This window comes from Labrus mixtus, chromosome 21 (assembly GCF_963584025.1).
Source record: "Labrus mixtus chromosome 21, fLabMix1.1, whole genome shotgun sequence".
In the NCBI taxonomy this organism is placed as follows: domain Eukaryota; kingdom Metazoa; phylum Chordata; class Actinopteri; order Labriformes; family Labridae; genus Labrus; species Labrus mixtus.
Genome location: NC_083632.1, coordinates 19,366,598 through 19,394,441, shown reverse-complemented (window position 1 = coordinate 19,394,441; position 27,844 = coordinate 19,366,598). Strand labels below are relative to the sequence as shown.

Sequence of the window (27,844 nt, the reverse complement as noted above, 5' to 3'; positions counted from 1 at the left end):
CGATTCTGGTAAAAAAAAAAAAACCTCCCCTGGTATCTCCACCCATGAACTCCACCCCCAGCCTAGAACAAAACTTTTGCGCAGGTCCACCATTTTCATTCTAGCTACAGAGGAGTGATGTCTACCAGGAAAACTCAGGGGGGGCTCATTGCATTTAAAGAGACACACACACCAAAACGGAGCGTTCTGAGAGAGCTGGTTTATACAGGGTCACAAACCTCCTCTGGTGCTTGATTCATGTTATATTTTGACCAAAGCACAGCACAGATGTTTCATTTAGACCACAGGGGACTGTTTGAAAAGGTGGAGAAGATGGGATGATATGTCCTCTTTAAGAGTATGCTAGTTTAGTTGTTAGCGTTGGTGAAACCTAATGTTAAACATTGTTACTGTTATACGTTACACCTTTGCTTTCATGTTATGTGTTAATGTTGCACTGGGCTTATTTTAAGGACCTGAATGAGAAGGCTTTCTCATCATCAGTGACTGCAATGGTTCCCAAACTCTTTCTACATAGCACCCCTTTGGCAGATGAAAATATTTTCAAGCCCTCCCCCCACCCTCACCATTCACATTGACACATAAACATACGCTAATCACACTGTCAGTCATGCTCTATGCTAACTAAGTCCTATATTTTAGAATTGATCTCAAACATTGTCTTTAAAAATGAGAGAATTGAAACTTTAGAGTGACAAGTAAAAAAAAAAATAAAAAAATAAACCTGACTGATGAACCTCCTGCAGTGATTTCAATAACTAGTTTTTGCTTGTTCTGTGCTACAGCTCTTCTCATGTCCTGGGTACAGCTGTGAGTTTGCCTCTCTCACTTCATTGTCAATGTCCAGCTTTGATCACTATTTTGTGTTGGTTGAGGCAACTTTAGACAAACGTTCGCACAGGAGGAATGTGGCAAAAGGACAAAACTACCCAATCGTTGTACAGGTGAAGCCTAGGGCAGGACATGACTTGTCATATTTTCTTGTCTTTGTTTTCGTAGTTCGTAGATTCATTGTCAGCCTTACATTTACCTGGAAGTCCTCTAAAATGTGCCATGCTATGCTAACAGTGCTCAAACATTGTTTTTTTAGCCTTGCAGGCCCCACTTTGGGAATCACTGAGTTAAAGAATCATTTTCATATGAATATGTTAACATAAAAAGAACCTAACTTGCCTAAAGCCAGGTATGCTGTACTTCTGACGTAGCCAAATGTGCATGTGAGCAGTACACAGGGCTAACTGTGAAAGGTACAGTTATTCACTGTCCAAACCTGCAGGGGTGGAGCTGCAGGGAGGAAATTAGACAAGCGAAACACTGAGGTCTGTATTCCACATGGGTCAAACAGAAATCACACACTCTCCGGTAGAAGCTTTGAAGTCAACCTTTATTGATACTGTTAAAAAGATCATGTCAACCAACAAGTGAAAATCATATGTCTGTGATATCTGCTTCAGCACTGCTGGTGATTTGTGTCAAAACACTGATTAACATAACGTAGCTCATCTGATAGCTATAGAAACTTGGGAATGTCACTGACCATGCATCCATAATGCCTTTATTCTGAAACTCTGTGGTACACTCATAGGCCAACAATGTCAAAATCAGAACCATACATGTCTCTCCAATTATTATTCTTACAAACCTATAGGGTAAGCAAAGGTTAAGTAGTAATATCTTGTATGTAATGTGGTGATCAATAATGCTACACTGAGGTGCGAAATCTGTTTCGGCTACTTTTTTTCCACATGACAAGAGGAGATAAAAAGAAAGTCTAACACAGGTGCAGTAACCTAAAACTGCAAATTACAACCAAAAGAAACGTACTGTGTTTCTGTGTATTGTAATTGGAAAACAGTTTTCTGGCTGTTTCCTATTTAAAGGTCAAAAACAAACAAACAGATATTCTGCCTGGATTTAAAAAACGTTATCTATTACTCACTCAACAGAGCTGTTTAAGGTCTCATGGGTCATTTTTTTTGTGAAAAATACAAAGTTAAAGGCAGGGTTGGTAATTTTTGAAAACTTGCATGATTTTGAAAGTAGCATTCCCTCAGTGCTCCGTCTACACCATAGGTCTACACCCACCCCCTTCCCTCTGTGTTCCCTCATAAGCCACGCCCCTCGATTACATGCACGAGCGCCGTTGCTCCAGAAGCCGACCTCATCTCATCGCTTGCATTGTGTAGGAACTACGTCGTCTCATGTCTCATTCAGCGGTAAATAAACACTAAACTTTATCATAATTCATGTTAAAACTCCACAAACTCACAGAATAAACACCATTATCTGTGACGCGCTTTGAGTGTGGGCTAGTGCACGCCAGGTTTAGAGAACGAGCAGAGAGACAGGGAGGTTCATGATTGGTTCATCAGACTGGTACCTCGTGGCAGACATTGGTCAAAGTTTTTACAGGCTTAAAACTGCTACAGATGACGGATTTTCTTCATTCCTTTTTCAGAGCACATTAATTACTAATTTCTGTCACGACCTAAAGATAATTTCAAACAAAATCTTAAAAAGTGTATCTGGAGAAAATGACCCACCCTGCCTTTAATGTGGAGTATTTAACAGTGAGTGAAGCAACCTTTCCACCTTCATTTGCCCTGCTTTAAGGCATTGAGATATGCACAAGGCAACACAAAGGTACATGACACAGTTAAAAAAAAAGATGTAAAAAAAATCACACAAGAATAAAATACCAGAAGGCACAGGATATAAATGGAGTACCAGCATTTTTCAACCTGATTTATACAACCCCCCACGAAAAAAATCTCATTGATCCAATCAATTCACCTCCTTGTTAGAAAGTGTAGAAAGCAAAATGCACAGCAGCTTTTGCAATATTTAGGATTTTTGTTTCGATACACACAGCATCGATTCTTTGTAAGTGTAGCTGAGCGCTTTAAAGAAGCTGGTGTCCTTGACTTGTAACTGACTAGCTGTTGTTTCTAAATTCTGCGCACAGTGTCCGTCTTTGTGGTTGGACACCTTGTCGATATTCAAGTACTCTCCTCTGTTTCTCTCGGGGAGTCAAATAAATTAGATGCTCTTTGAACTGCCCTGCAGTTGCAATGTGACCGGTGATGATAAAACTGAAGACATAAAACACACACACATTGGTATCAAAGTACAGTATCATATCATATAGAGTATAAAGGTCTTAAACGAGGAGTTAACCTGATTACTTGTTGCTTGATTTCATGACTTTCATTGTCCAAATGCTAATAAAATACATACTGTAGTTGCCCAGCAGTCTATGTGCGCAAAAACAAATGACACAAAAATATATATATTGCTGTATTCTAAATACAACTACATGTAAAAGTTGGTAAGGACAACATCCAAAGCCTCAAAGACATCAACCACTGTAACATTCAAAAGCTCATCTCAAACACTTCCATAAAACATCTGTACACGTCCCCGTCACTTAAAGCTACAAACCACCACAACATTAGGTAACTGTAAATGTTTTGTATTTAAGGCTGGAATTTGTTGCTAGATAAAAGAAATATCACAAAAAGGGATGAAAAAAAACACTTTGGCAAAGAGAACAAATGGAACAATATAAGAAATAACACATTATCATGTCCTGTTTAGTAACACCATCTCATTGAAATCTGATTCCCCAAATCTCTCATTCAGCGTCGTCACAGCAACGGAGGAATAAGCCAATCCATTCTGCTCAACGTCTGAACTCAGATTTCTCTTTTAAAACCTCATTTTCACCCCATATCTTGTCACCTTACGCCTAACTCAGTAGTTGATAAAGACAACAAAGACATTTCATCCACTGCACTATTTTTTCTATGGACTCCATGTCCCAACATGCTTTGCTGTCCAGCAACAATCCTCCCTGATCTTACAACACCAACACTTTGTAAAAAATATTTCCCCGGATCCCCTCATTCTCCATCTGTTTGGGCCTGAACGTCAAGTCAAACTGCTTCTCAAAGTAACTTCTGTTGCTCATCAGTAAGTACTCAAACCTTTAAGAAACATATTCTCTCCCATGTGCATTGAGATCAGAAAAAAAAAGCTTTATTGTGTGTTTTTGTAGTATTCCTACTTCCCCCCCTAGAATTGATCATGCTACGTAGTGGCATAATTGAAACATCGGAAAACCTTCCAAGCTACAGTTTGATTTGACTTTTCCCCAAACAAGAGACAAGAAATTAGAAGGACAGGTCGAATACTGCTGATCTTTGGCTTTAAGAGTTTCTTTGGCAGTGAGGACCAAAACCTTCCAACTGAAAGACCTGGTCTGAGCGCTGAGTCTTTGGTATCAAAGCTGGTGCATTGGGGGTGGGAGGGGCTTGTCTGTATGATTCAGGGTCGTAGGGTGGGTGGGGGACGTGATGGCGGTGGACAGGGTAGTCCCGGAGGTGTGCGGGCTGGTGGCGGTCCTGGGAGTGGCTGTCCTGACGGGGGGGATCTAGGAGGAGGGCTGGAGGAGGTGGGAGAAGAGGCGGGGGTAATGGAGGGGTAGTCGGGAGGCGGGGTCGAAGGGGTGTGGATCGGGCTGCGAGGTTTGGCCTTGGCTGCTGCTGATTCGTCGTTCACTCTCGTGAAGTTGATGCATCGACCCTGAAGGGAAGTGAAGAGACCAAACATTAAAATAAGTTTAACATTGTTATTGTGACTTTATTGTCATGATGACGTCACCACTTAGCTTAGAGATCCAATACGTCAAATAGTTGTCAGTGTGGACTCTTGCAAAAAAAACCAAGACCATCCAAACAAACAAATCCATTTTTACAGTTTGACACCCTGTTGTTGAACATGCTACACACACATAGACTGAAATACACAGACATGTACAAACAGGAGAGATGTCAGAGTGAGGGGGCCGCTCGCACAGGCGCTCTCCTGACCAGGGGGGAGTTCAGACCCTTGCTTGGCACAGTGCTCAGGAAATGTATCTGGCACCTCTCCAGGTACCAGATACATTTCCAGACTTGGTCCACACCGGGACTTGAACCGGCAACCCAATTCCCTACAGACTGAGCTACTGCGGCCCCGATCATTCAACAGAGTCTCTTTAACAGAGCAGAAGAAAAAACATCAGAAAGGATACACTTTGTGCATGGCATGAAACTTCACTGAAAATAAACAAATATCATTACATAGAAAATGTCAGGAAGTATGTGGTCTGAGAGGGACAACATAAACAACATAAAATGAGTTTTGTTGTATTGATGTTGAACCGGGTTGGTTGGACGTGCAAGCAAAGATGTGCACACCTCAACACACTTTCAGGTCCAGACACACACTGGTTTCTAACCTAAAGCACATCTGGGCTAAGATGGTATCAGATGACAATGTTAGATACAGAATGTTTCAGTGCCTGTATCTTTCTTTTTGTTTGAGTGTGTTTTTTGTGTGTATGACCTCCTCCACCCTCATCAAACCATTGAACGTTACCTCATGTAGGAAAAAAAGAGGGAAGGTTTTGGCTTCAGAGGGATTCTAGTGTGTGTAGAAGGCGTAAGTGTGTTTAAGTAGATGGGGTGTGTTGGGGGGGGGGGGGGGGGGTTAAAGGTTGTAGTATATTTGAAAAATGTTCCATTTTACAGCTAACTTATCAGACTGTTAAATAAATGAATTTGTTCCGGCAGAAATCGAATTTCACTCCTGAACTTCTCGTAAAAGTTTATACAGCCCACAAGCTTCGCTGGAGTTCACCGTGGTCACTGTTACCATAGTAACGTGACCTGCCTCTATAACTGCATGTGGTTGGCAGCCAGATTGAAGTGAAGTAATGTTAATCTGCTGATGATGGTATCAGTGTTTGGAGCCGTGGGACCTTACAGAGTGAATTAGAGAACAGTGTTGTTGAATGAGCTTCAACACAGACTACGGACAAACTCTCAGACCTGTGTTTAATAAAAAGAAGCTGTTGTCTTAAAAGCTTTTTACTAACGATAACCTCGGATAAAATGTTGAATGTACGTAAACGAAAAGCTACTTGTCAAGTAAACCAGACCCCATTTTGTTTTGATTGATTTATAGTCACACTTGTGCAAATAAAGCTCTTTAGGTTTAAAGATAATCCAGATGGGGAGAGAATAATTAAAGACCAAAGAGCAAACAATACCATAAAGAAAAGAATAATGATACACCTCACAGAGCAATTCTCCAATGCCACTCTTTCTCAAATTTGTCTCTTTTTCTGCAAGCTTCTTGTCTGTCTCCATTTAGCCGAATATCTTTACATCTACCACAGACAGACAGTCACAACCTATGACACAACATCAAAACATGACAGTAACAATGGACACATTCCAGTCATCTGGACTAGTACATAAACTGCTACAAGCCAAAACACAGCTTGAATCAACAGCTTAGAGAAGGCCAAGAATCTAGCAGCAACTACTAGCTTGTGGTCTGTCGACACTTTTCAAGTCTGGCATTCCTAGACATCACTTACAAAAATGCTAGGAGGAGGATCTTTAAAAAGTTGGAAAAACAAGCAGAGAGGAGATGTGTTGAAGCTTCTTCCTTTGGACAGAAAACACAAATACTCTAAACTAACGCAGCACTTTGGCTCCATCCAAAATAGACTCATGGAGAAACACAAGAATAAACCACTTCTTACTTTCCAGCTATCAGAGATTACAGCTGGTCGAGTAGTCATACCAAAGTTTGAGTTTAATGTTCTCTCTTTTTTTAAATTATCAGTAATAACAATAATATAAAGAGACAATTCTTCTTGTTAATATTGACGACCTCAAATATTTATGTATGAGTTTGCATCTGTCATCCTCTAAAAACGAATGAAAGAAAATGCTTAAAAAAGAGAGGACACAATTTGGACTGCAGATTGTCTCATCCCTTTAGTGGTAAAATATTTTAATGTAAAAGTCTGAGGCGTCTCAAACAGCTACAATGGTTTTACATCAAAATCATTTGAAAAGCGAGGTGCGTCACTTTCTGACGTGAACGCGTACCGTCTGAGTCGCAGAGGGGTGATGACAAATGGTCGGTATGTGATGAGGTGGAAATGAGTTGGGCTGGTTTGTAGAGGTGACTGTGACAAACAGCACAACACAGGAGTGTGAAGTCATTTAGAGGATTTGAAGAAGCAGAAACCTCTTTGACTGAACATCTGCTTCTGATGCAGTTAAAAAGTAACTAATACTCTGAGTAGTTTTTGAGAAGAATACTTTCTGCTTTTACTTTAGTATTTTCTTACACTAATAATTTGACTTGTAATTGAATAAGATTTGAGTAATGTAACAGTACTTGTCCTTGAGTATAGATTTTCAGTATTATTGGTGTCACAGTGTGTGATTTCACAGTGTTTGGAGTTGTGGAAGCGCAAGATGCAAACGGGGTGTAAACACAGAGTGGGAGCTTCACATACACACACACACACTCAGATATGCACACACACAGCACTGTTCCTCCCTGCTAGATGTTATATGACACATTACCAACATCCCTTCCCATCATGCCTCTGTTACTTCCTCTGATGGTGCATTGAGGTGTATGACTTTGACCTGCTAATCCCCCTTTGTCTATTCCACATTGCTGACATGTCGTGACGGGGGCGTAAATATTCGTCTATTCAGCAACATGTGAGCACCATACGTTAGATAAGTACAACAGCTGGAAACAGAGGCACCAGTTAACCCTTTAAGCTCTCATCAACCTAACAAATCATATCTGTAGCATTAAAGAGCTTTATGAAAAAATTAAGAAAAGCTAGATTTTTATTGTGTTTTGATCACTGTGCTAAGCTTAGCAAACTAGCTTTACGCCCTTTAGTGTATAATTATGTGAGTGGTATGAATCTTGTTATCTGATTCCTTAAGAAAAGGTGAAATTAGAATTTGTCAAACTTGTCCTGTAAAAGTGCAGGCAGTGTTGCTCTTAGCTTGTACACGTTTATTAAAGAATGATATATGGTGCCCTTTTAAAGACAAAACCTCAGCAGGGACTCAAAACCAACCAGAAGGCATGACATGTTTGTCAGCTTTGTGCACTTTGGACTGTTAGCACCCAGCCGTAGTTTGAACCTCTGAACATTTTCTTGGGACTAAAAAAAGCAAAAACGGAAGTTCTCTACCGCTGACCTCCTTCATGTCTGCAGTCTCACCAAGGTCATAAAATTGTCTCAGCCTGGCGTAACGTGTGTGTGAGACAAGGTCGGTCAGTCGGTGGAGACAGAGCTGGCAGTCATGTGCTTAGGTATTACCTCATGTCCTTTAGCCTGCTAAACGCTTCCCTTGGGAGGTTTGTGTTTATGTGAATGTGTGTGTGTGTGTGTGTGTGTGTGTGTGTGTGTGTGAGAGAGAGAGAGAGAGAGAGAGAGAGAGAGAGAGAGAGAGAGCTCTGACGTCAGTATAATTGGATGTGGTTTGGTGACACACTCCTATAATGGATAACTGCTGTATCAAATGTAGATAGCTTCATCCTTGTGAGGCTAACTGTGGTCAGTCACTGGTGAATTATATGGTTATACATACATGCAATGTGCACACACACGCACGCACGCACGCACGCACACACACACACACACACACACACACACACACACTCAGCTCTGCATCATACCAAATGGAGCCTATGTTACGCAAACATGATGAAGGGTTACTGGGTTCACTGAAAGGAGAAAGAAGAAGTGTGTGTGTGTGTGTGTGTGTGTGTGTGTGTGTGTGTGTGTGTGTGTGTGTGTGTGTGTGTGTGTGTGTGTGTGTCGTCAGTACAGTATATAAACATTTCAGGAGAGGCAATCAGAAATCAGGGCGATCATGACTACACTGTACAGGATTGTGGCCAAGTTGGTCTCGAGGGTGAAATCTGTCTGAAAGCCCAATGGAGAATCCAGATTAAACGGGACAAACTCTGCGTCAAGTAAAGTAAAGAGTGAGATTTCTATACGTTTGAAAGTCTAGCAGCCTTTGGGTATGAGACTTTTCTTGACACACTTTGTTATGGTTGGGTTTGTGACAACAGATCTTTTTTCAGGTAACCCTCCTGAGAGGTGTTCAGAACATTACACCACATGGAAATGAGCTTCCCTGTTGACCTGCCGCTTCATTACTAACCACTAATGGTTTGAGGAGGCGACATTATTCCAGCAGAAAGACAGACATGATTTCTTCTTAACTTTAGGATTTGCGTCATGATGAGCTGATGTATGCAGACATCACTAAAAGCTTCACTGGAGAACACTAATGTGAGGAAATAGAACAGAAAACTTTTTTTTTTTCAGACTTTGGTAAAGATTGAATCTAAAGCTGATGGTGTCTTTTTTTTTGGGTCTCATTTATCCAAAGGAAAGCTGTAAGCGCAAACTTGTCTCTGTTCCTGTGTTGGTGCCAAGACACAGTCTTAAATGTGGAATTCCTGTTAAAAGACATCATTGGAAATTTTCTGCTAATAGGGCATGGTTTTAACTAGAGCTTGGGACGGGTCTGATCAGCGGGACAGTTAGACGTGCAAAGAACAGGAATAGGAAAGCAGAGGAAACTGCCGCTAACAAAAGAAACATAAATTGAGGGAGGGCGGGGAAAAGAGGCGAGGTAGAAGGTGATGAAGAGCAGATGAAAAAGTGGATGATAAGGAAGAAAAGATGGTCAAGATGAATGTGTTGTTTGATTGTTTATCGACTACCTCTGCAAGGTTTTACTTGCTAAACGCTAAGGTCAGCATGCTAACCTGCTTACAGTGAGGACTCTCACATGCTGATGAGTATAATGTCTACTACTGTATAATCGTGTTATTTGAATGTTTCAGAGTGCTCACTAGTGCTAACAGCAAAGTGCCAGTTGATGAGAGAAGAGTGGGAATAAATCACAAGAGCAAATTCAAACATTAAACTGACTTTGCTAAATGTTACAGAGGGAGTTTGAAACATCACTGGGGATCTGTTTGTACTCGATGAACTCCCAATCCTCACCCCACATTTAACTCTCATCGGTGGTTTATTGCTAAAAAGGCTCTGAGCATTAAAACTAAACCATGTGGCTGATCTGAGATGAAGAGAGATTTTTTTACCAGCTCACACGACGAAAAGAAAACCCTCCTATCGAGCTAAAAGGATGTGTCCGGGGGTGAGCTGTGGTTCTGCTTTCTATCCGATTTATGGCGTCTAATCTGAAGCAGGTGTGAGCGCGAGGCTGGCTCACAGGGATGGACAGCGGCCAGCGGAGGTGTTAGCCAGCCCAGAAACACCAGGAGTGAACGAGATGGAAAGACAGGCGGAGGAAAGGAAGATGGGATGAGTAATGGGTTGAGATGACTGAAGCATTTTCAGACTGTAGACGTACAGGAAGTCTTTTAAATCTGAGACAGTTAGGAACATAGTGTTGGGTTTCTGAGGCCCTTTTAATTTTCACCAAAGGATTTGGACTATCAAATAAAACAGGGAAGGAATTTGACAGAGGCATGGCAGTCATGGTTTCAGTTTGGCTGTTTGCCCCCCCCTGCAGCCACAGTGGCCCTGATGCCCTGTCTGCACTAACCCAGCTGATGTCGTCATTTTCTCTTCTGCTTTGTTTCTCTTAATTCAAGCTGAGACACCAGACTCAGCTGTGCAGATTCTAAATTCTTTTCAGGCAGCATCAAGTGAAATGTGTGGCACATCGCTCAAACAGCAGGAGTTAAAGCCTGGCATGAGCAACATGAAAAACACAAGTATAGTCTTCTACAAATCCCTGTACCCTTGTTCCTGTACCCCAGTTTAATTCAGTCTGTGGATTGTCTTACAGTCTTGGGACTTTGGATGCACCAAAGGCCAACCGTGCCTTCTATGCAAGGCTCTTAAGGGTGGTGTCTTATTTTTCTCTAAATCCCAAAAGCCTAACACAATTTCAAACTCTCTTTTAAGAAATCCTTTTAACCAGTGTGTGTATGTCAGACTAAGCGTTTAAACTAACCCACTGTTTACAGCAGACTCTTGTAAATGAGATTCTTAATCTCAATGAGATCTTCCTTGTTAAATATATGTTTTTTTCTTTAAGGCCAATGAATATTCTTCTGACAGGCTACAGGTGAAGAAAAAAGAAAAAAAAACAAATCTTCATGATGGCTCAAGATGTGTAAGCAGGTCCCAAATCCAGCTACAGTGTGGTGTAAAGGGTAACAAAGGAAGCTCAGAGAGTCAAAAATCAAACAAAGTTACCAATTAAAGTAACAAGATGGTTTAAAGAAAGAGAGGAGAAAGAGAGAAGACACCTGAGGGTCATCACAAACATAAAACCCTGCAGGAGGGATGACGTGGATCCATGAACATGTGGAGCAGTGAATGAGAAAGGGTGTGGATAAAAGATCAAATTAAATTCTATATTTTCATGATGCACTGCTAAGGAACTCACATGATCGCCAGGCTGGGGTCTCATCAGGGAGACCTGGTCGTACCCTCTGCGAAACAGAGCCCAGATAGCATCCAGTTTACCCTGAACACAAGAGAGGAGGGAGAGGGAGAGGGAGGGGTTAAACAGCTGGACACCAGACTCCTCAGCACCCGCTGTCCATAACTTAATAAAATCCTATTAATACTGATTCTACTGTATCAGCAGACTTTTGGCCTGTGGTCCTTCAAAGCCGAGAGTCTGCAGGTGTGAATCCCAGACTAACACTGCAGCAGCTGATCCTCTGATTAGTTCCTTCCTCTCTGGTTGAGTCTGATTAGACACTCTAGGTCGTGTTTTTGGTTGAAGTGAGATTAATTTAAGACATGCAAAGTTTCAAAAGTGTCTGCCGCCAAGAGCAAAGCAATGTGCTTTTACGAAGAAAAACAACCTGCAATCGAAGATGATCAAACTTTTTACAGGAACCGAGCAGCAGACTACTTCACTGGAAAGTAATCATCCCGTCATTATCTGATGTCATGTACATGTATTACGAGAAACTGTTTGAAAAACATACGGAAATCATTATGTATAGACATGGTTACCCAAGAAGAGGAGAATTCTACTGAAATGTATCAGTCTTGAGTCTTTGTGACACATCATTTAGCGTTGAGGTATTTAATCAAAACTCAAAAGGGTCCAGTTATAGAAGATGTCGTCATGATGTGAGGGTCCGGAGCAACTTAAAGCAACTTAATGTCTAACTCGTGATCGGATTCAGTGCCGTATACGAGTCGTCCAGTTGAGTCAAAAACTGAAGTTTGATTCAGTGGTGTCACAATGTTTATTAGGTTTAGTTTGATGTTCAAATGTTAAGTTGTTAACATGTTTACGCAATGTGAAGGTTTGTATTATGCACTGAGCCATCGTGAATATCACATCTGAGTTGGAGTGTTAATAACATGAGGCGGGCTAATGATGCCACTTCCCCACTAAATGAATCAGACGAAGTAGGAACAAATATCGGCCTACTGAACAGTAGGTCCTAACAGTATACAGCACGGAGAGAATGGACTACTGTCAGCTTGTGAAGGCACTTTGTAATTAGGAAGCACCCCCAGGTCTGCCATTTGGTGATGGGCGATTTAGAGGGAGACATCTCAAACTAACCAAATAACTAAAGGACGTGTGTTGATAGAAGACAGAACTTCAGAGGGATTAACAACTAACTAAACACATAGAGAGCAGCCAGAGTATGAAATCAACTTCTTCTATACTCACTAGTCTCAAACTTCACTTTGAATCACTGCACTTCTGTTTGCAGGCCTTCCTTCGCCTTATTTAAAATACAGCATTTTGGTCGTAGTGCCTGAAGATAACAGTAAGTCCTGCTACTGTATGAAAGGCCAGTGCTGCTGCACAGAACTGTATTGTAGTGTACACTAAAAGCACAAACAGTCCTGACGCCAGGTTGAATACTGACTCTCTGTCTGGAGAAAATGTAATATTTCTTTGGTAGTTGGGAGTATTTTTTACTTTTAAAAACTAATGATACACAAACGTTGCCAGATCAGGCGTTATCCGTCCCCGCTGTCTTGTGAAAACTTTGAAAATCCACTTTGTGATTGCTTTTATTTTTGAACCTCACTTGGAGGAGTGTGGGCCTCTCTGCGGGTTGAGAAAAGTCTGCAGACCACAGTTATTTGAAACTCTCTGTGCAAGAGCTCAAAAAATGCACAGCGGTCAAACTGTAAATAGGGAAGATTTTAGAGTTCCTCAAAAGCAGATATTTTGTTACGGGACAGCACTTCTGCGGTCTGCTGTAGCTTCTCGACGTGTACAAAGTCAACTGAAAGCCAGCATTTTAAAGCCCAGCTGTCTGTGAGTCCTGAGAGGAAAAAAATGAGTGTGTGTTTACCCGGATGGGTGTGTACCACTTCCGGTTCTGAGGAGCTTTCTTGTTGTGAGATTTCTTAGGTTTGGGCTCGAAGGGCTCGTACTCCTGCTCGGGCATCTTCACCACGGCGTTCTTTGGCTTCTCCAGCTTGGCCCCCTCCTCTGTGGAGCCCTTCCCTCCCCAACGCACCTACAGACGACATGGACATGCATCAATGAACAACTGAGTATAAGCAGTGAAAGTCATCTGAATTGCTCTTTTTGTTTGTTTGTTTCTTGTAGATTCAATCATATAAGTCAGGTTTCTGTCTTCTTGTCACCTCCATCCTCTTGATCCCTCCGATTCCTCGTCCTCCGTAATAAGAAGCATCCACAGTGGGCCACTTCTTCTTGGGCAGGCCGTCTTCATCATCTGACTCCTGAAGCACAAATAATGATGCATAAAGGACTCATTTTGACAAACTACTTCAGAGGCTGCTATCTGATACTGAGTACAAGCCACGTCAAATTGTCTACATTTGGTAAGTCCTAATGAAAGCTGTTATGGGCTGTGTTGTGTGTACATGCTGATGATAATTACAAAAAAGTTGCTTTAATGAGTTGAAACACTCAACAGGTAGCTCATTATTGTGATACTGATGGTGTTTTGGATTTTATACCACAAAGAACTTTTATTCGATCTTAAAGACAACATTTTAATCTAATTTATAGATTTTATTTTGTGTTTTTTAAAGTTTGATATCGTATAAATATCAGGCTAACATCTCCATCAGATTGTGTTTAAGTTATATTTTGACTCACAGGCTCAGGAGGCGGTGGAGGAGGGGGTTCTTTGATCACCTGTAGAAGAAAAGGAGATTCAGATTGTTATGTTTTCAAAAAAGACATAAATCACATCAGCGCTGCATGTCTCAGAGGACCCTCTTGAGGGCTGCTGTGTTTTTCTTCAGTTAAGACCCATTAGGTGCTTACTGGTCCTTTTGGAGTTTAGACAAACCCACTTGAACTCTGAACAATTGTAATTCAAGTGTTGTTTTTTTAAATTGCCCACTTCCTGAATGTAGTTGGAGTTTCTTACCACAGTGCAGCAGAGAGGCCAGAACCACCACATGAAGAGCATGGCCAACAGGAGGAACAACACCAGCAGGGTGATCAGGAGGATGGTGCCATCGAACTGGAGAGAACACACCGAGGACAACACGGTTATTTCATGGCACATGCACGATAATATGTAACTAACAAGTGATGCCTGAGAGCACAAGCACTCACTTCCTTCAACCTCACTTAGACCCTGTGTCCACCTAGCATTTTTTTTACTGATCCCCAGCTTCTTTTTTCAATTGTTATTAATTAATTAGCGCCTAACGTCTTTTATACGAGAAAATCTTTCAACTTTTCAGAAAGGTGATGTTGACGTCACCGGCGCTCTTTTCTAAATGTATGATATTCCCTGTAGTTTTGCCGTGTACGCATTGTGTCTTTTACCCACATCCTCTTTGCGCCGAGTCTGACCGGGTAAAAAAATAATTATATCATACAGCGGCCGATGTCAACAGACTATTGTCATAGAGACAGGCAGGAAGTGCAGCGCTTCTTCTCAGAGTACAAATGCTTCATGCAGGGACTCCCGAACGCAAAGTCAGCGCTTTTTCTGCCCGGAAATTATGCTAGGTAGAAAAGAGGCCTTTCTCAAATTTTGACAATAAGTGTATTGAAAACTAGTTTCTCTATGTTGTCCCCTGAGCGCGATTAATGAAAGTAACAGAAGTAGTAAAACACTAAAAAAGAACTAGTATAAGAAACAGAAGAGGAAACAAAATGACAATAAAAGTAGCAATAAAAGTATAATCATACTTGTATGAGTGATTTTTCAGGGACTTATTTCCTTTCCTTTTTTCATACTGTCACTATAAAAATTCATGTTTTGTTTTTCTCGATGACAGAGGTTAGTGTGATGTATAACTGATGATTCTTGAATGAATCCATCAATTGCTCTGCCCACTTTAATCCAGGCAGTCCTCCATGAGCCAAACATGGTTCCCATTACAGACCACAGAGGAGGATCACATGTGGCCAGACTTTCCCTGATCTATCTTGCGGTAAAGACAAGGGGGGGTGGGTTTATCTGATCCCAGCAGCAGGGTCCGTCAGAGAGAGAACCAAATGACCCAATCAGCAATTTTTTATTTTTAACTTCAACCAGCTGACGAGCAAACAATGACAAAAATACCAACACTGACCACATCTGCGTTTTGTTGAATATATAATGCGTGTTGTTTTCTCATGCTATATGTGCACATTTTGTACACGGACCACAAAGGCTAAAACGTTCTCAAGAGGCACTTTGGGAGGATTTGGGGAGGGGGCTCAGGGGTTTGTGGATTTTGCATCATTTTTTTAATGGTTGCACGTTGTTTATAGCTCCACGCCTTCCCATCACTTGTTGTGCCTCCTTAATCTTGAGATGACTTCAGCCTATATGTTTCAGTTTAGTGGCAAGAAAGCATCTAATTGCAATGGTTGAGCTCTGTACATCACGGACCACAACACAGCCGTTAGAATCCACAGTGTTACCGTGGAAATGAAGTCACATGGACTGAGGCAGAGCAGCTTCAAAGAGCATGTTTTCTTTGGGCTGGGTGGGGGTCTGCTGTGGCTTCGGTCCATACGTTCCAACATACGTGTTTTATTTTGTTATAAATTGACTTAAATTGTGTCTTCAATCTCGGTTTGGAGGGAACGACGCTCCACCCTGCTTCACACTGACACACTGTCTACATTTACACACTTGGGAGCTACAAAGCAGCTCCAACCGGACGATTCTCTTTCCCTTTTCACATCCAACATGTTGAGATTGAACCATCAGCTTCAGGGTCATGAACCTGCTTCTTTAACCTCTCATCTCCTGCCACCCATGGGGGGGTTCAGAGGATCTTTTTTTTGGGTGGATTGCTACTACACACTCCTGTGGTTTTGCTCTCAATAGAGGGGGGAAATAACAAAATTGAGAAAGGGAAGATGAAAGGTAGTCGGGAAACTTACTGCAGAGAACAAAACAACAGACTTTTAGGAAAAGTGTGAAAGAGACGAGGTGGGAGAAGACGGAAGAAGAAGCTGGAAGGGAGGAACCATGCAATTCAAGAAGGAATGGAAAACCTCTTCTATTAAATTACAAACCGGCAAATCTCTCGAGAAAATCGATCATTCTGTTTTTTAAGTTGAGAAGCTTGAAGATATTCACTTCTAACATAAACAGTCTTCATCAGATGTACAATCCGCTCCGGTCCTTAAGAGTTTATGTTTGAATAGTTTATACTGAAGTACTGCTGCAGGTTAACTACATGAAGGAGGGCTTCTACTTACACACTCTGTAGTTGTGATGTGCACGTTGCTGCTGATGAAGGACAAGCCGTCGTTCATGCTCACCTGGAGATAGATAACCCTGAAAAAAAACAACACAGACACAGAGGAAAAGTAAGATCATACTGAGATGAAACATTAAAGCATTGAGCGTATCAGGAGCATTTGATTTAGTCTGAGCATTTCCTCCTTTAGCTCTTTTTGTTTGATCAGAATGATGTCATTTGAACTTCAGTTAACTCCAAACAACGTCATTGAACCGCCTGCAAACTGTGGGTTTGTTAGAAGCGGATATATAATTTAAACCAACAGGCAACAACCACAGAACACAAGGGAGTATGAGCTGGAGGAGGTTTATTCAAGCTAAGAATAAAGTGATGCCTTAAACCGATGCTCACAATCAGTTTTTTTTCCCTTTCTAAAGTAACATTTTCCTGACTTTTAGCAGCTACCTAACCAGTAAAGGAGCTGATGAACCACATACAAAAGTTTTCCACTGTGGTTAGAAAAGAAGAAGAAGAAGAAGAAGAAGAAGAAGAAGAGAAAAACAAACAGTAGGTGTGATCTTGTTACCGACTGAGCTGCACAGCATCAAGGAGGTCAACTTGGGATAAATCAACGGATGGAAACAAAAAAGAAAAGGAAAGGAAATTTGTTTTTATGATTCTAGGCAAGTTGTGTATTTTTCCAAGACATGACAGCATACTAATGGCACTCTCAGGAATGAGAACAATCTTCAACATGAGCCCATTTTGAAAGCGGTCTATGATCGGTACTGGGAGCTACTAAGTTCTAATTTCCTTTAACAAACGCATAATGCAACAAATGAAAACGTCTGTGTTCTCTCTTCAGTGAATAATCTCTGTGAAAGCATGCTTTTGCCAATCCTCCGGTCATCCATGACAGAACTCTCAGGAGCTCTTAGCCCTTTAGGATTTTTGGAACTGCCGAGACGGTCTTGATGGTCTGAATAGTTTCCTCCTCGGAGTGTGGAAAAACAATTCTGAGAATTTCATGTGACCTCCAGTGGCCTCCTTGGAGCCAGTTCTCATCCAGATCTTCAAAACATGTTGATGACAGGTATTCACTTAGCAAAAAAACACTCAAGTTCTTTTTAGGTAAAGGGCCATGACCTTCAGGTCTGGAAGATGAAAAGCAGACTGATGAAGCTGGCTTCACTCTGACTCAGAGAGCTGTCTGTCTGGTTTTTAGGAATACGAGCTCGGGATGGGGGGGGGGGGGGGGGGGGGAGTTCATTAACAACAACATACGAACCTTACAGACAACCAGAGATGTAGACAAAGGGACTGCACGTCCAAACAAGCTTAAGGCTTCAGAGGGGGCAGCTTATGTCTATATCATTTTAATGTGTGTTAGTTGCTTTATATGTTTTTTATGCGATCTGTGTGTAATGTTGCTGTTTGTTTCTATCTATACTATGCTGTTTTGATCTTTTACCTATGTACAGTATCGTTGAGAACCTGAAAAGCGCTTTATACATTCAGAGCATTATTATAATTATTGAATGAATCTATCTCTGTGTGGTTAAACGCAGACGTTTGAGTATGTACAGTACAGCTACACAAATCCCAGTAGGCCCATAATGACTGGTTTTAAACTTCTCTGACTAACAGGAAGGAACAGACCATCTTCATATAAAAGCCATAAATACAGCAACAGTGAAATAACAAGAGAGGAACCACAATGCATGTAAATATTGTTGAAGAATTTTCTGATCTCTACGTGGCTGCTGTTTTAAGCCAAAACCAACAAAATGTTATTATGTCTGTTATGTTAAAGCGAACGTTACACACAAGAGGAGAAGGGTTGTTTTTGAGTGAGGTCACAAATATAGTTGAGTTTTATTTATTAAGTGATTTTCTAAAACAGTAGAGCACTTTATTTTAGAGTAACTGAACAGAAGTAAATATAGTTTCTCTGATGATGATATTCTTGTGCAATTTATAGATATAAAGTAACATCCCTGTGACAATGAGCTGCACACTGTAAGGCTTCAGGAATAATAAGTCAAATCACTTCTTTGTTGGGTTTTTATTTATTTATTTATTTTATATATATATATATATATACTTTTAGGCCTTTTTTGTAGAGATAGGACAGTGGATAGAGTCAGAAATCAAAAAAGGAACCACAGGTGTGATTGGAACTCGGGCTGCCCACCCCGAGGACCACAGCCTCTGTACATGGGGCGCACGCAACAACCGCTATGCTAACGGCACCACACAAGACAAGCCTTTACTAAATATTTCTATCAGAAGAAAGATGAGATTTGTGGACCGTCATTTCAGTTTGCTTTAATACGAACACTGAAAAGCATATGACTGAAAATTCAACGAGGAGATTCCTATGAGTCCACCTGTTGAATTGGTCTGATGTCTTGGGTTCGAATCCCTGAATTTAAGTGATGATTACAAAGTGGAAGAGTTTGATACTGGTAGGGAAAATTGTAAGAAGAGATTAAATAACCTCAGTGAACTGACCAGTGTGAATTTGAGGATGTGGGGAGGAAATACTGGTTTGTAGAGCAAGCCTGTCTGACAAATGTTAATAAAGGAAATAAACCAGACAGACGCTCCGAGCATGAGCACACATACGCACTTGAACTGGACACGCACTAGAGTTAGTCTGCTGCTCACTAGGTGGTGTGGGTCAGTCTGCCTTCAAAGAGAATGCTACATTAAAAACTTGAACAGGAAGTGTGACATAACCTGCTTTACTTCTTCCTCTATATAACTGGCTAAACTTAGACGACATGATGTAACGTCTAGATTGACAGATAAACCGAGTGAGTCCTAACGGAAAATAGACCAGAATGCAATGCAGCAGTGATGACAGTTGGGTGGTGAATTTTGCATTGAAATGTTTCCACAAGCTACTCAAGTAGAATGAGTTTGAAGATATGAACATCGGCCAATTAATCAAAAAGTGAGTCCAATGGTGGGGGGCTTCTACCGAGTAGTTTAAGCACCTTCAGTCTGAAGGTTTTCCACCCTGCTGAGAATCAAGCTGCATGCAAACACGTGGCCACACAGTTGAAAGACCAGGCTGGCTGCAGCATGGCTTTGATCAGCCGAAAGCTGGACAAGAAGATTGTTGAAAGAAAATAGAAGACTGACAGGGGATGAAATATGGAGTTTGTGTGTGACAGAGACAAATACAGATACAGAGAAAAGGTGAACAGATGGGCAGACGGAGGAGGTTGGGTGGGTTTGAAAACAACCATGAAGGCAGAACAGTGGGGGGAAAAAAGAGCCACCGTGGCACAGAAAGTCAAGGCAGAGGTGGAGAGAGTGGACGGGGGGGGGGGGGGGGGGGGGGGATAAGATAAGTGAGGGATCGGGGAGTCAGGGGTTTGCGGGGATGGGATGGAAAGTTTTGGGAGCTAAGGCAAAGAGCAGAACAAATATACACAGGCAGAGTTGACCTGGCTTAATGGGAATTTTAAGAGAGGCAGCAGGACAGCATGTACCCTCAGTTATACGACCCTTCTGTCAAACGATCGATTAAAGTGTCTAATCAACAACCCAGAATGTTTAAATCTTTCCTCAAAGTAGCTAAACTCAAATCCTCTCTTTCCACCCCACTGCCAGGGTAAATATGAACTGTCAAGTAGATTTATAACTTCAGTGGATTTTTAAAGCGAGGGAATCCATCAGTACATTTCAAAAGAAAGCCCTCACCAACACAGTTATCATTAAAGGTGAGGACATTGTGTTAACATGGTCATCCCCTCCCTTCTTTTGTCTCCATACAGTACAGTAAGTTGAAAACCACTGTCCACTGAACCTCCTCCTCTTGTGGCCTGTTGTACTTTTCTCCTCATAAAGACTCTGGTCAGAGAGGTTTGTGGATTGTTGATTTTGGAACCTGGTGTGGCTCTAAAAAGAGAACCCAGCTTATACAGAGGGACCCCGGCCAGAGCCAGAAAGTGAATGTTTGAATAAAATCACCTCAGAAGTTTTCTTGTTCTCATCCTGTCACCACCCTCTTCCCCTCCAGTGAGCCGGAGAACAAAGAACAGACTGCTTCATTTCTAATGTGTATGTCAATAAACCTGATCCTGAACAAGCAAATACTATTCAACATATTCCCATCTTCATCTTACGGGTATATAATGAAGAACAACAGCTGGTTTTGCTCTCAACAGATACGACCTGACCATTTTATCTAAGTGTGGAAAAATCAAAAACCTGATTAGAGCTTTCACATGGATGCAGATTCTCCAGAAGTATGCAGCCTCATCTTTCCAACATGAAACACAGAGTTCAAGCGACTCAACACAGGGGCTTGTTACTTGTAATTGGCACTTTTTAATTTGATTTTAATTTAACATACTTATTGGTTCTGTTTTTTCTACTCTGTTATTAAGACAACAAAGGCCTGAATCACACACATGCACAAACAAGTGGACATGCATTAGTGAAGAGATGTCAGAGTGGGGCTGCTACACAGGGAGCATGCCAGAGCTGTTGGGGGTTCGGTGTCTTGCTCAAGGGCATCTCAGCAGTACTCAGTAAGTGACCTGACACCTCTCCAGCAACCAAACCAATTTCCATACTTTGGTCCCCACCAGGACTTGAATGGGACACACTCTGGTTTCCAACCCAAATCCTTACAGACTGAGCTAATGCATGTATTAAACGATGGTTTAAAACCATTAAAGATGCTTAATTTAAAGTTACTAGGACAACAGTCACCATCAATTAATGCTTAAACAACTTATTATTTCAAAGTGTATATAGTAACATGCTGGCTCACAGTTTTCTATGCACACACTGCAGATGTTGTTTCAAATAACCTGACAAATGTCATGCAATGCTCACTCGCTTTTTGACACAAACTCCTGGCTGATGTACAGCACAGGGGCTGTTTAGCTTCTAAATGTTTCATTTTATTCACCAGCCAGCCGTTCACTTTGTCTGCCATTTGGTGCTGGCAGCTATTTCTGTGTTTAGACCTGCATGCTTTGGCTGCAATTTAAAAAAACAAAACTGAACCCATAAGTCATTATGGGTTAGTTCCCAACCAATGGGGAGGGGTCTGAGACTTCAGTGGGGAGCGTGAGGCTCTGTCTGCTCTGAGGTTGTCAAAATTCGATTGTGCACACATTAAATATAATCATTTGAAAAGAAAAGTGGGAAATGTAAACAAAGGTGTATTGATTTGAGATATTTTGTTAGATACAAGACCAAGTAAAAATGGTTAGCACTACCCCTGAACATTAGAGATACAATTATATCCATTATTAAAACAGAACACTTTGATAAGTGCAGCTCTTCTGAATGTATGGTCTACTTTTGCTCAACAGCTCTAAGATAGAGGAGTCAATGAAAAACAAAACAACAAAACATTTACTCTCTTTTGTAATGAGCATTAAAAAAAAAGGGAACAATCGGATGAGTCCCTTTAGATTTGTGAGTTTCTTCTCTTGGCCCGCTGGTGTCTATAAATGTCAAAACCCAATTGCTTCCAGTTGTTTTCACTGCTCTGCTTTAATTCAGGACAGAAGTAGGACAAATGCATTAACGGTGTACCACTGCATGTGCTGGCACAGCTTTAGAGCCCCTTATATTTGGCTAAGCTGTACTGGGATGTAGAAAAGAGGAATGTGGCCTCCGATAGGGATCATAAAAAGAGCTAATGTATGGCAGGCTTCTTATGGTCTGGGCCTTTTCACACGTGTATGCAAACATGTGTTCCTCCAGGTTTGAAGTAAAGAATATGATTAAAGATGCACACGGACACCAGAGGATGTCAAATACATGTGCGGCTCTTCGGCAAAACCTAAATACAAATGAATCATAAAGTTGTAAACTAGAGGCACTTACTTCCCCACTTCATCGATGACAGGAGCTGGACACAGTAAAAATGTGTCCTCTACTTTGGCTGGCTTCTGATCTACGAGGGGAAAAGAAAACATTCTGGTAAACGTTCCTTCCTCCAAAGTAGGCTCATCAGTTAGAGCCTTAATATGTGATTGTCAGAGTATCATTGTAAACAGACACTCAATAGAAAGTTTTGTATACATATACATTTCACTACATTTGAATTTATCTGCCATACATGAAAATAACAAGAAAATGTTCTTCTTAAAAGAGATGGACTCTAAAGGATTGAAAATAAACAACATTCCTGTATATTTTAACTCTCATGTTACACACTGAAAACAAGACAAAAAATGACTTAAACAGAGACTGGTGTAAACTTTGTTACAGAACACATGAGCTGCATTAAAGAGACAGAAACAAGCAGAGTATAGATGCACTCACTGATTGTTATGGTGTCGTTGACCTTGAAGCTGCAGAGCACCTGGTTGATGTTCCTGGCATGGAGGAAACCGTTTCCTCTCACTACGACTTGGAAAGACTCTGGTTTCACAAAATGACAATTTGACGATGTAAATAGTCTGTGTTAAACTAAAATAATGATTTATTAGCTTTGTATCGTCAAGGAGACTTATTTCCAAGATGAAGATCATTACATTTCATACTATAATGAAACTCTAGAGGACATAGATGGATGGATGGATAGAGATGAAATGAAACATCTGTCTGCCCAGGATATACAATTTAACCCCTACAAAAATAACATACAATATTGTTTAGTCACACTTCACACAAAAACCAGAGACGTGAAGAGAAGTCTTTGGGTTTATCTTCTCTGGAGTGGAAAAACATTTTTCGGTTTGAGCCCACTAGCCATTCAAACAACTTAGTCATATGACTTTAATTTATGAATCCTAATTTGCTTGAAATTTAGCTCGAGGAATATGTACAAACAAAATACAACTTAGTGAACTCTTCCTTCCGACTAACTCAGAGTTACTATGCTGACTGTAAATCAGGGAGAATACTCATCTGTTAACGTATGAAAATGAGACTGAACCTGCAGGACTGAGCTGAATCGTACATCTCTCACTGCAGCTCTTACAGGAGACATCTTCTGTTTCAAGTGAAATATTTTTCCTCCTGAAGAGTGAAAGTAATTTACTGCTTAATAAAAGGCAAACGCAGATGTGAAGAGCTGTAAAAGTTCCCTCTGCTTTTGCCAAAAGTATTCAATCAAGCCCTGCTTTTATCTGTTCATTTAGTCTTTTTTTAATGTCCTTTTAATGCTGCTATAACTGTAATCATCTTTCTCTTGGCAGGACACTAAAGAGTGTTGTCCACTTGACTTTTCAGCTGTCGCCAAATTCCACCACTGCCAATCTCTCACAGCCAATCCCTTTAATGGCGCCCTAAAATATGATTCCCACTGCTGTTCCCTGTCCCAGAAGATTTCCTGTAAATGACCTGGATGCCCATATAAGGTCGTTCTTCAACCTGGGATTGTCATTACTGAAGTGAGAGACGGGGAAACTGGGCACCCAGTAATAAAATGAACACAGCTGAGGAATTGATGGGTGGCAGATCCTCCTGGATGAGTCAGGAGAGACCCACTTCATTGTTTATGTGATAGTGTGTGTGTGTGTGTGTGTGTGTGTGTGTGTGTGTGTGTGTGTGTGTGTGTGTGTGTGTGTGTGTGTGTGTGTGTGTGTGTGTGTGTGTGTGTGTGTGTGTGTGTGTGTGTGTGTGCGTGCGTGCGTGCGTGCGTGTGTGTGTGTGTGTGTGTGTATGTGTGTGTCTTTAGTTCTGCACCTCCTGCACACACACTGGAAGGCTCCGCTGCCAATATTTCAATGCAGGATTTCTTGATGATCTGGAGGGGAAATAAAGACAAAAGACAGGGGTCAGACAGGGTTTGTTTTTTTAAATTGATAGGGACGGGATTGTAAAAAATTAAGGTTTTAATAAAGAAGGTCTAAAAGCTCTGTAACATAAATACATTTAGTTGTATAATCTGCACATTTCTAAACTCCCCTCATGAAATGTCTACTTGGAACACACCAACATCCCACCAGTAAACTTTCAACTATACTTCATCAGACCTGCTGAAGACAGTTCTGCCTGGTTTGTATTAAACAAATCTGTGTAGGTTTGTTTTAGCTGATCCTTTCCTTTCCTTTGAATTCTTACATAGTGAAAACCAAAACAGCGACTGGATTCAACGACTGATGAAGGCTTGGGAGGTACTTCTTAAATTCACTTTCATTACAGTCACTTTTCTGTGTTTATTTTGTCTTTTTCTTCCTAAGTCATTGCTGGCGTCCAATGTAGAAATAAAGGGTATTTGTACTAATGCAGAACAGATTGTCGGTATATGTTCTGACATCTGTATTGCCTGCTTGTGTCCTTAAACTACAGAAAGGCTTGACTGCCCAGAAAAGAGTTTATTTACCGAATCAATGACTCCTCTGAGGGCGTGGAAGCCACCCAACACAGGAAACACGTGCTCGAGGGTGTCTGCAATAGTGGCCAGCTACAGGGAGAGAGGTAGAGACAAAGCACAATGAATGTATAATGAATTTATTGAATAATTATTTGGTGACAATTTCAGTGAAACCTTTCTACAGTAATGACCTCATGGCATCCACCATTGGGCAATGGGCCCATTTACAATCAGTCAAATGAGGCATTAACTTAGCTTCCATCCTGGTTTCAAACAGCCCTAACCAGAGGAAAACACTGAGCGCTCAAATATCTTTCATGCGGAACCTGAATCAACCTCCTCATCCTGTTGTAGCCAATTGTTGAGTTTTATTCGAGTTTTAGACGTTTCTCCAGTCCAGACTTGTGTGTTGGCCTTGGAGGAATTCAGGTCTAACAATCACTTCTTGCAGGAAATTTCAAATTAGGAGTCAAACAAATTGCACAAAGCACACACTGTAACACATGGAGGGAAAGCATTCTGGATATTTCCCCAACTCTGGATTTCCTCAGCTCATGTGGTATGCATGTTAAATGTAACATGTCGATTATAAAGAGAGTTGATCTTTAGAGAATTGTCGAGTCAGTTACCTGTGTCTCGTTGAAATCTTTCACACCAACACAGTACACAATAGCTCCAAGAGTCCTGGCTCTCTCTGCCTGTTGGAAGAAGAGAACATAAATGCGCTATTTCCTGAGAACTTGTACTCAAGCAATGCGAGTACATTTGCCTTTAAATGAGCCGTGTTGCTATAGAGCTAAATCAGTGCAGCAGTTTCCAGGAAATCAGCCTCAGTGTGAGTGTACCTCTTGCTGTGCAGTGATGAGCTGATGTTCCTGCAGCTCTCCATCTGTCAGCGCGATAATCACGCTGGCCGTGCCTGGAAGAAACCAACCCATACAGACATGCTTTACCCTTGACATGATTCAACTCTGGCATGAAGTAAGGTTTTAATTCAAATGAGTTTTTTTTATGCTTACCCAAGTTCTCCTGGTTAATCTGCTCATTTGCCTTTAAATGAAAAGACACATTGTAAGGTAACAGTTTTCATTGATATAACTCTGCAAAAAAACAACAACCAAAAAACTGGTCAATTTCTCACCCGCTGCAATCCAAGATGCATGAATGTGTCTCCACCAGGAATCTCTCTTTTCAGAGCATTGAGCCCTTTTCTAATGTCCACTCTGCAGACAAGAGAGGCAGAGGTGTTTGTTTGGCACTGTTGTATTGTTTGTCATATCTGCTATTGAAGAAACTCACCCATCTCCCCTCTTTTCAACTTTATAGATTATTAATTATTAATCCTTTACAGCTGTGTTTAAATTATTTATTTAAAACATCTCGATTGAAAATGCAAACTAACTTTTAAAGGAAGAATGTGCGACATTTTACACATAAATACAGCAGAAATTAAATCCTGTGTAAATGTCTCTCTGAGTCATGACTGTCTACAATGAGAGAGAAGCGTGAGGCCCGCTGGCTGTGTTGTTGTCTAAGCTGTGTTTACATCATGTTTACATGGAAGGGACGGCCTTGTGCATTAATCTGTTTAGTCAGGGACTAGAGAAAAGAAGAATAACTCGGAGTACTCACTGCTTATTTTAATGTCAAGTAAGCGTTTTAAGATCACAGTCGTTCAGTGCCAATTTACATGCAATGTGAAGCTAAGTGCTAACTAAAGCGTGCTAACATTAGCATGCTAACACAACAATGCAGACCACAGGCAATTGCAGCTCAAGCAAAGGACAATTTTGTCTATGGTGTTTAATTATGGTGCATTCTAATGGATAGCTCCTTCGTGTGAATGTGAGGAGAGAGGGGCTGGTGGTGTGTCACTGGATGAGAGCGGAGGCTTCAGAATAGCGGACGTGTTGCCAACAGCAGTTTGTGTTTCATGCTGGCGCTCAAGGGCGACATCTACTGGATCAAAAAGTCGCACATTCTTCCTTTAACATTACTGGTCAATGGTGGGCTTTACCTTTCATAAACAAAACTTACACAAAAAATTGAGAATTATTCAAGGACAGAGAAGGAAGCAAGAACATCTGCTTTCACTCTGGTTCAAGTGTTTAAGTTTATTTCACAACAGATTGTTTCTTTGGTTTCAGAGTTTCCATGCTAGAATAACACTTGCTGAGTTGAGTTCAGGTCAGACAGTCATTTAGAGTACATGTTATTCATTTAGTTTCATCAGCAGACGGTTTCAGTCAGGACATTTGTTTACCTGTTCTCTGTCAGTTTCATGATGGTGGAGGCTCTGGAGGAGAATGTTATAAAGGACATCCTCAGCATGGGACTGGAACAGAAAATAAAACTCTGTCATTCAGCGGACCAGATTTTGGCCAGTTTGGTTTAAATAGTGTGCAGCAATAAGATCCCAACAGATGGACCCAAAAACTGATGCTACCCTGCCAAACAATGATTCACAACGTGTATCAGAACAAATATGGTGTGTGTATCTGAAGTTTCAATGAAACTGCAACATGTTGTTCTCCTCAGAAACATTAAAATGTTGGCAGTCTCCATCATGAGCTTTAGTGTAATGCCAGAATTTAAATGGACATAATTTATTAAACGACAAATAGCTCATTGTGAACAAACTTTTTCACGTTCTTTCAGTTCACTCCAAATTACTTTACTTCTTGGAATAAGCAGCACAACACAGAAAGACAACAGCAGAGGACATCATGCATGAATTTATGCTGGTATGCAGGCTTTGAGCTCTGTTTGCGTGACAATGACCCAAATGTTGACACTCAAACTACGTCAACAATCCACAGATGTGGGAAACTTTGTTATCTCTGTTTACTGGTGAAAATTTATATTTAGGAAGGAATTAAATGCATGTAAACATACAGCTATCCAAGGAGAATGTGTTGAACTGTTTACGAGACAAGTAAGTAAACGCAGATTTACACTGCTCAAGACTTTCTCATGTTTGTTGAAAACAGAGAGAATACAGA

The 27,844-nt window shown here is 41.0% G+C and overlaps 1 protein-coding gene across 1 annotated transcript in view; it reads right to left on the bottom strand.

Moving 5' to 3' along the window:
* Positions 1-1,365: 1,365 nt before the first annotated feature.
* Positions 1,366-27,844, bottom strand: part of antxr1c (ANTXR cell adhesion molecule 1c) — a 41,253-nt gene continuing 14,774 nt past the window's right edge. Inside the window, exons 3-18 of the mRNA XM_061027542.1 lie at positions 27,106-27,177; positions 25,984-26,065; positions 25,862-25,892; positions 25,688-25,761; positions 25,472-25,540; positions 24,852-24,932; positions 24,212-24,272; positions 22,844-22,942; positions 22,403-22,472; positions 16,557-16,635; positions 14,272-14,367; positions 13,995-14,033; positions 13,514-13,612; positions 13,216-13,383; positions 11,322-11,402; positions 1,366-4,584 (exon numbers count right to left, since the gene is read on the bottom strand). Of these exons, the coding sequence (XP_060883525.1) occupies positions 4,327-4,584; positions 11,322-11,402; positions 13,216-13,383; positions 13,514-13,612; positions 13,995-14,033; positions 14,272-14,367; positions 16,557-16,635; positions 22,403-22,472; positions 22,844-22,942; positions 24,212-24,272; positions 24,852-24,932; positions 25,472-25,540; positions 25,688-25,761; positions 25,862-25,892; positions 25,984-26,065; positions 27,106-27,177 (1,459 nt within the window). The 3' untranslated portion in view covers positions 1,366-4,326. The remainder of the gene's footprint in view (positions 4,585-11,321; positions 11,403-13,215; positions 13,384-13,513; positions 13,613-13,994; positions 14,034-14,271; positions 14,368-16,556; positions 16,636-22,402; positions 22,473-22,843; positions 22,943-24,211; positions 24,273-24,851; positions 24,933-25,471; positions 25,541-25,687; positions 25,762-25,861; positions 25,893-25,983; positions 26,066-27,105; positions 27,178-27,844) is intronic.